The sequence below is a fragment of the Coturnix japonica genome, chromosome 1, assembly GCF_054131305.1.
Source record: "Coturnix japonica strain WE chromosome 1, WE-NBRP24, whole genome shotgun sequence".
NCBI lineage: Eukaryota > Metazoa > Chordata > Aves > Galliformes > Phasianidae > Coturnix > Coturnix japonica.
Window position 1 is genome coordinate 71,616,145 of NC_140663.1, and position 8,016 is coordinate 71,624,160.

General features: G+C 58.6%; 2 protein-coding genes across 3 annotated transcripts; both read right to left on the minus strand.

The window, feature by feature from the left end:
* Positions 1-46: 46 nt before the first annotated feature.
* GAPDH (glyceraldehyde-3-phosphate dehydrogenase) lies at positions 47-3,815 on the minus strand. The gene is made up of 12 exons (XM_015873412.3): positions 3,777-3,815; positions 3,368-3,408; positions 2,650-2,749; positions 2,333-2,439; positions 2,158-2,248; positions 1,935-2,050; positions 1,752-1,833; positions 1,431-1,582; positions 1,239-1,317; positions 944-1,027; positions 702-799; positions 47-353 (listed from the first exon to the last, which is right to left on the minus strand). Exons 2-12 carry the CDS (start codon positions 3,388-3,390, stop codon positions 284-286), a joined length of 1,002 nt encoding a protein of 333 aa, XP_015728898.1. The 5' UTR covers positions 3,391-3,408; positions 3,777-3,815; the 3' UTR covers positions 47-283.
* A 1,389-nt stretch (positions 3,816-5,204) lies between these two features.
* Positions 5,205-7,022, minus strand: LOC107318972 (C-type natriuretic peptide 2-like). Of its 2 annotated transcripts, none has more exons than XM_085523997.1 (2): positions 6,774-7,022; positions 5,205-5,706 (listed from the first exon to the last, which is right to left on the minus strand). In XM_085523997.1, exons 1-2 carry the CDS (start codon positions 6,870-6,872, stop codon positions 5,422-5,424), a joined length of 384 nt encoding a protein of 127 aa, XP_085380123.1. In that variant the 5' UTR covers positions 6,873-7,022; the 3' UTR covers positions 5,205-5,421. The 2 variants fall into 2 exon arrangements, with proteins under 2 accessions (XP_085380123.1, XP_032302853.2); XM_032446962.2 differs by lacking the exon at positions 6,774-7,022 and adding an exon at positions 5,983-6,582.
* Between the last annotated feature and the right edge of the window lie 994 nt (positions 7,023-8,016).

Consider the following 8,016-nt stretch of genomic DNA (forward strand, 5'->3'; position numbering starts at 1 on the left):
TTCATTCAATTCTTTTTTGCTTCCCAATGACACGCAAACAAAGCGCTTCAGATGGTGAACACTTTTATTGATGTAAGGTGGTACACATACAGATCAGTTTCTATCAGCCTCTCCCACCTCCCCCAGGCTGAGGAAGAATTTGGAGGAGGAGTGGGGGAGACAGAAGGGAACAGAACTGGCCTCTCACAGCAGGATGCAGAACTGAGTGGTGGTGAAGAGCGGGGGCTCCAACAAAGGGTCCTGCTTCCCTAGGCAGCAGGGGGGCTGTGTGCCTGTGCCTGGCTCACTCCTTGGATGCCATGTGGACCATCAAGTCCACAACACGGTTGCTGTATCCAAACTCGTTGTCATACCTGAGAAGGGAAACACAAGTGCAGTCAGCACTGATCCAGCTCCTCGTATCCCTCTTCACGTTACTGCTCTTCCAGCCTCAGCCCATATAACCAAATGGCAAGGCTTCCCATCCAATCCTTATGAAGCAAACAGGCAGCATCCCATCTGCCCTCCATTACAGGAAGGCAGCTGCAGCCATTTCAGATACGAAGCCATCTCACTAGAGACCGTCACATGCTGAAGCCACCTGAACCCTGTGCTGCCATGCACTGCCAGATGGTGCTGACAAAATGAAACAGCACAGAACTGCACCACAACTGCTCATCTCTACCCTCCCAGTCTCCCCCACACCCCGAGGCTGAGCATACCAGGAAACAAGCTTGACGAAGTTGTCATTCAGTGCAATGCCAGCACCCGCATCAAAGGTGGAAGAATGGCTGTCACCATTGAAGTCACAGGAGACAACCTGGAACAGAGGAAGCACTGTCAAGCACTCTTCCACCCAATAAGATGGTAACAGCCTGAACCAGAAGCGTCAAAAACATCACCCCAGCAAGGCTGCCACCATCAGAAAAATGAGGCAAGTGACACCTACGTAGCAACTATTTACCTGGTCCTCTGTGTATCCTAGGATGCCCTTCAAGGGCCCCTCAGCAGCAGCCTTCACTACCCTCTTGATGTCATCATATTTGGCCTAAAAAAAGGCAGAAGTTAAGATGGTCAGGTCAAATCTCATCTCTAAGTGTCAGCTACAGCCCAGACACTGGGAACTGCATAGCACTAGCCATGCACATTAGGTGCTATTTTCAGCAAAACCAAGATTTTTCTATTAAATAGATTGATGTTGAAGGAAGTAATTTTAGAGGCAAGCCTGAAGATTTTTCATTCTTGTTCACAACACTTACTGGTTTCTCCAGACGGCAGGTCAGGTCAACAACAGAGACATTGGGGGTTGGCACACGGAAAGCCATTCCAGTAAGCTTCCTGCAAGAGATATGTCAGCAAAGAACAGTGTAAGCATGTTCTACCACACAAGTGTTTGAGCCAGCCACACACTGGCTCCTGCCCCCCTTCAGACACAGAAAGAGGACGCTCACCCATTGAGCTCAGGGATGACCTTCCCCACAGCCTTAGCAGCCCCAGTGGATGCTGGGATGATGTTCTGGGCAGCACCTCTGCCATCCCTCCACAACTTCCCAGAGGGGCCGTCCACAGTCTTCTGTGTGGCTGTGATGGCGTGCACAGTGGTCTGTGGAAAGAAGGCCCAGAAGTAAGAAAGCAGTCACTTTCCCCAGAGAAAGCACCCCCAGCACTTCCTCCCAAGCCCAATGGAAGCACTGTGTGTGAATGCTTTTTTCCCCCACACATGGAGGACCTGGGGGCAGGGTATCTTACTGAGCATCAAGCTCCAGACCTACCATAAGACCCTCCACGATGCCAAAGTTGTCATGGATGACCTTGGCCAATGGTGCCAGACAGTTGGTGGTGCATGAAGCATTGCTGGGGAAGAAAGAAGGCACATCAGCCAAGTACAACACATGTATATACGTGCAACAAGACCCGAAGAAAATTCCAGGCCAGGGAGCATTCTTCTCCCTTACCTAACAATTTTCAGAGACTTATCATATTTCTCATGGTTGACACCCATCACGAACATGGGAGCATCAGCTGAGGGGGCTGAGATGATAACACGCTTAGCACCACCCTTCAGATGAGCCTGAAAAACAAAAAAGGAAAGATTAAATAACCCAGAATGGCCCAACAGTTGAGAAGGAATACAATCCTCAGAGCACCTTTTCCCATGGGCCACAGCAGCCTACATACCCCAGCCTTCTCCATGGTGGTGAAGACACCAGTGGACTCCACAACGTACTCAGCACCAGCATCTCCCCACTTGATGTTGCTGGGGTCACGCCTGAGAAGGAATAAAACCATGGGAGTTACTCTGGAGGGCACTTACTTTCATTCTCTGGAGCGGCGAGAAAAGAAAGCTACTCACTCCTGGAAGATAGTGATGGCGTTCCCATTGATCACAAGTTTCCCGTTCTCAGCCTTGACAGTGCCCTTGAAGTGTCCGTGTGTAGAATCATATTTGAACATGTAAACCTAGCAGGGAGAGAAAAGAGAAGGGTCAGGCATCCTAGATGTAATGCTCCCACAATACCAGCCATCTTGTCTAACTGCCGCTCTGTATTTTGCTCTGCCCAGCTCTGCATCACTACATCTCGTTTCTCTCTTAACCTATGCCAGGTTTCCAAGGGGAGCCCCGCTGAAGGTGCACGCATCGCCCAGAGGGGGCACTGCAAGACAACTCACCATGTAGTTCAGATCGATGAAGGGATCATTGATAGCAACCACTTGGACTTTGCCAGAAAGGACAGCAGCCCTGGTGACCAGGCGGCCAATACGGCCAAATCTGGGGAGAAACAGAGAGGCGGGTGAGGAGGAGCAGTGAGGAACATGCTTGGTAAGGCACGGCTGAGCCCATCCACTACTTCCCCCCAGAGCATCTGTCAGTCGCTGCCTGAATGGAATCCAACAGCAGCGGCCAAAGGCCGAGGAGCCGTGGTTAAAGATTAAGAGCGACCCCCGGGCAGGGCACCCACACCACAAAGGTCAGGCGCTAAATTTACTGAGGGCCCCGGGGATCCGGTTACTCCTCGGTGCGGTGGGAGAAGGTCACGTTCCCGGGGCACGGCCGACACACGATCCACCGGGCGACCTTTCCTCGGGTACCCGCTGCCCCGGGGAGCCCCGTTAGTGCGGGCAGAGCCCCCGACGGGGCACGCGGGCAGCACCGGCGCTTCCGGGCTGACTCACCCCGACCGTGCGGGGAAGTGACTCAGCACCGCCCCGCGGGGCCGTTACTCCCGGCTGGGGGTTGGAGGATGGGGGGGGGTCTCGCCGCGGCGCCGCGGGGCTCCCCGCCCTTCAGGCGACCTTGTCTCGTGTCGTCCTCCCCCCCCCCCCATGGGCACGTACATCCCCGCCCGCCCCGCCCGGCGCCTCCCGTCCCGGCTCCGCACTCACTCACCCGTTGACTCCGACTTTCACCATCTCTCCCTTATAGTGTACCTGCGGGGACACGCCAACGCTCAGACGTGCGGTACCGCACGCAGCCCGCCCGCCCCATAACATCCCCCCACCGCACGCACCGGGAGCCGCCCCCCCACCCGCCATCCCTCCCTCCCTCCATCCCCACCGAGCTGTGCCCCCCGCACCTCTCCCCCTCTCCCCCCACCCCCACCGCCTCCATCTTACACCGCCCCCGCCTTTGTGCCCCGGGCACCACGCGGTCCTGCACAGCCCCCTCCCCCCGCCGCTCTCCTCGCGGTCCGACGGCCCCGACCCTACGAGGGGCTCAAGCAGACGGGAGAGCGGCTGGGTGGGTGGGTAGGGGTGGGGGGAGCCGTTCCTCCGCCCCCGTACCCCCCGCCCGTTACCTGCTCCCAGTCAACGGCCCCGGCGCGCAGTGAGAAGGTGGCGCAGTGCCGCTCCGCCGCCCTTTATAGACACGGCGGCAGCGCCCCGCGCCCCGCCCCGCCGGGCCGGCACCGAATGGCAGCGCGAGGGCCGGGCCGGGGCTACGTGCACGCACAGTGCGGGTGAAGCGGCAGCCCCCCCCCCCCCGCTCCTTCCCCCTCCCCCCTCGCAACAAAGGGCGGCCGTTGGGTCGAGGGTGGGCTCGGGGGGTTGGGGCCGCACTGCGGGGCTTGTACGGAGTGGGGGTGGGCGGGGGGTGCCCTTCGGATGGGGGTGCAGACAAAGCCCCGCGTCGGTGTCCTCGGGTGAGGCTGCGGGGTGCGGCTGCAGCGCGATGCGGTGCGGCGGGTGCGGGCTGCACTAATGGCAGGACACACGGCCGAGAGAGCGCCGTGCTGCGAGCCCGCAGCCTGCCCGCTGCCCTAATCAGCCCTCGCACGTGTTGGCCACGCAGCCCCGGGCTGCCGGGGTCCCGCACCCACTGTCACACCGGCGCTCTCAGGCCGCGCTAATAAGGAACTGCAGCATCTCTTGCGCCGTGACAGCGGATATCCTCATATCCTCCCGCCGCCTCGAGCTGCTGCTGTTCCTCTCCCAGCCCGGCACGTCTGCGCCTGGCAGCCGAGCCCGGGGTGTGGGCAAGAAGCGGTTCTTACGTGTTACGGCTCGTGCGGCCCAAAGAGGGGCCGTGGGATGGAGCCGTGCTGGGTTTATAGCCTCCATCCCCTGCGATGGAGCGGGTGCTCGAAGCCGGATGCCCGGCGGGAGGAGGGGGCGTGCAGGGGTGATGTGGGCCCCGGCTCCAACGGTGGGGACGGAGGATGCCGGGGGGAGTGGGTCGGAGCGGGGGGTCACGCAGCTCCCGTAACCCAACGCTCCTTGTACGGCTGCCATTCCCGGAGCACCGAGGGGCAGCGTCTAAGTTTAGCCCCGGCCTGAGGTTACGACCTTTTCTTAAAGGCCAGGGGAGGCGGCGGTGCGGCCCGAAGGGGGCTGCGATCGCGGGGCCGGGGGAGCCCCACGCACATCGCGGGGTCAGGGCCGGCAGGGAGAGCGGAGGCCCCTTGTTTGCTCGGCAAACACGGCAGCGGCCGAGGGGCAGAGTGTGGCGGGACGGAACAACGCTGCGGCCCCGGGGCGCAGATCGATGGACCCGCCGCCCATCCTCCCCCCAGCGCCGGGCTCGGGCCCAGGCCGCGGACGCGCGTGCGGCCCGGCCCACCCGGAATGGCGGCGGCGCCCAAAATGGCCCCGCGCGTGGGGGCCGCGTTGCCGTGCGGAGCCGCGGGCTCTGCCGCCATCTCCCGGCGGACGCGGGCGGGGAGAGGCACGGGGAGGGTATCGCGGCCCCGCAGCCCTTCGGTGCCGCCAGCTCCGACACGAGGCTTCGCACAGCTCGGTTTAATTTGCGAGTCCCCCGCGCGCCGCCGCTCATCGCCCTGCCCGCGGGGCTGCGGCCGCTGCTGCTCCAGCCCGTCCCGTCCCGAGCTGGGTCTCGTCCCGGGCCGGCTCTCCACACGGCCGCTCTCTGCCTGCCAACGAGCGAGCCGCTGCCCGCTGTGCCGGCCCCTCGCTGCTGCCCCCTTCACCTCCAGCCTCTCCGGGCTAACAGCCCAACCCGCTGAAGGCCCCGATACGGTCCATTTTCAGCCCAAAGCAGCCCCGGGGCGCGGCCTTCCAGGCCCAGTCTCCAGACAGAGCTCGCTTGCGATCGGCGAGGGCCTTGCGCCACAGCAGGGGCTGTGCGACTCGGGCCCGAGGCAGGAGGAGCGGCTGTGGGGGGGAGAGCGGCTGCGGCTCGGAGCTGGAGCTGGAGCTGGAGCCCTCCTTCATGTCCTCATCAGCCGGCAGGGATTCGGAATCCGAGGGCAGCAGGCGGGAAAGGAGCACCTGAGAGAGGGATAAAAGGAGATGGGCGAGGGTGTAATGTCTGTGCTCTTATATCCCGACCCACTGTCCCACTCTTCGTCCCTCAGACTCGGGCAGGACATAAAATGGTGCCTGTGAAAGCCCTCTGCCTGTGACCTTGCATCCACACCAAGGACACCGATGGCCCGCAGCTACTCTGCCTTAGGTGATTTTGCTGCCCAAAGAACAGGAAGGAGTGCTGTGGGCATTGCTGTCTCTATTCCTCGCCCTGCTGCTATCAAATAGTTCTCTCCATACCTGCAAAATAACAGTCATCGGCCCTTAGTCCTTTTGGTGCAGCTGAGTGCTGCTGTGTGCTCACGGTGTTTTGTCGTGTTTCTTTTTTTCACAGAGGAACTGTTAGCATAAAGCAGTCAACTACCAGAATGGGCCTAAGGAAGGCGGGCCCTTCATCTGCTGGGAAGTCTCCATAGTTTGTGTGCAGGCAGGCATGCTCTAATTTAATTACATGCCTCCATAGCCGCCAGCATCCTCCAGCGGCAGGGAGATGGGTCAGGAGGTGCCCTGGGGGCACAATGCTGCTGCCCATGGCAGCGGCCTGCAGTGGCTACTCCACGCCTGTGCATCATGCGGATGCCTTTGTGCAATTTAGCTCCATCTTCTCCAGCAGTCAGTTAATGGAAGCAGACACGGGCATCTTCAGTGAAGAGTGAAAGTGTCTCCATGATGAGTCATAGCGGAATCAGTCCTGCGTTTCTAGTTCACATCCTAGCTCCTGCCTTGCAGCTTTCTTCTTGGACAGAGGAGCTGATATGAAGGCAGGGTGCCTCTGCATGCATTGAGGAGACCCACAGCCAGGAGCACTCAGAAGTCTGTTGCCTGGCCCCTACCTTGAAATGCTAGCACTCCTCAAGGAGCTGGCTTGTATAGACACAGCCTAGAGCTGAGGCTGTTGGACTGAAGGGGAGGGAGCAGCCCTTGGGAGCTGGGATGTTGGGTCACCACTCACACCATGTTCAAATACGACCTCCCCAAACTGCCCCTGCCACTCCCAAAGCCTCCCGCAGCTCCATCCCAGTCCCTCCTACCTGGAGCCTTTGTCCCGATGAGGACATCGCTTGTACGCTGGCAGAGAGCAGAACTAAGAGGAGGAAAAGCGAGCAGGGCCACGCTGGGAGCCCCAGCATCTTCTCTTTATTTGGGGGTTTATGGCGGGTGAGGCAAGATCTGTAGCCTCTGAGAGCCCCGTCCCCTCTTTGCTTTTATAGTGTTGGTTGTGGTGGGCGCCTGCCCCCCAGCTCTGCTGCACAGCCCCCTGGAGCTCCTTAACCTTTCAGCCCTTTTGTCCATGGTGATATATTTCAGGGTGAGCTCAGTGAGACCCCTTCCTCTGAAGAAAAAAGACACAAAAGTGTTTGCCGAGTGTCTGGGAAGACAAATGTAGGCCAGGCTGCTGCTGGCTGGGGCCTGGAGGTATCTATCTGGATCAGGGAGAGACTTCAAGACGCATCCAGAAACAGGGTGTCAGAGGCTGCGGTATGCAGTGCCACTGACATTCTTGTAGGCAGGGTGCTGTTAATGTTATCGCTTTAAGCACTGTGAGCATGAGCTGCAGCTCAGCTGGCGATTCTCACTGCTGGCTGCAGTGAGCTGTGGTGGTGTGGCAGTATAGGCTCTGTTTTTAGCACCTATGTTTTGATAAGCTGGTTGGCCAGGGGACATGGAGCTCCTGCTGCATTGGATGCATGGATTTCTATCTTACCTCTGGGATCTGTGGCAGTGGTAGGAGCATGGATCTAAGCACACATGGACACACAGCTTGCACACTGCTTGTCCTGACCCAATAGGAACCAGCACAGAGAAGCACTCTTCGAGGATGAACTTGTACTTTCTCAAGCTCAGGTGCACAATGGGAGTAGTAGGATGGCGAGGAGCAGACTCCTGCCTCCTAAATCTTCAGGCTATTAGCTCCCCCCCTTTATTTACCCCTTCCATTTTACAGTAGTTTCTCACCAGCTGAACAATGCGATGAGGTCACTGTTTGAAACCAGAGTGCAGAAGTCAGTCTGGGTGTGAAGACAGAAACTAATCAGGAAAGTTTGCTGAGGGAGAGAAAGGGGAGACTGTACCCCATTGCAGGAGCAGTGGGGTGTGCAGGGGAAGCGTAATAATACCTTGATTTTCTCTTTCTTCAGTATCATTGCATATTGCAATTGAGATGAAAGTTGACAGTGTTCTGGTCTATTATTTATCCTTTTGTTTTGTTTTGTTTTTAAAGAGGAAAACGAATCTTTTGCAGCAATAACAAAAGTCACAATTGAGATACTTGCT

What these genes read in the sequence shown, in the direction of transcription:
- GAPDH (XM_015873412.3), bottom strand. Translation starts at nt 3,390, where the DNA reads ATGGTGAAAGTCGGAGTCAACGG. An exon ending in TCATCGATCTGAACTACATG is followed by an intron (nt 2,440 to 2,649) that starts GTGAGTTGTCTT and finishes TCTCCCTGCTAG; the next exon opens with GTTTACATGTTCAAATATGA. An exon ending in GCATCGTGGAGGGTCTTATG is followed by an intron (nt 1,583 to 1,751) that starts GTAGGTCTGGAG and finishes TTCTTTCCACAG; the next exon opens with ACCACTGTGCACGCCATCAC.
- LOC107318972 (XM_085523997.1), bottom strand. Translation starts at nt 6,872, where the DNA reads ATGCTGGGGCTCCCAGCGTGGCCCTGCTCGCTTTTCCTCCTCTTAGTT. An exon ending in CATCGGGACAAAGGCTCCAG is followed by an intron (nt 5,707 to 6,773) that starts GTAGGAGGGACT and finishes TCCCTCTCTCAG; the next exon opens with GTGCTCCTTTCCCGCCTGCT.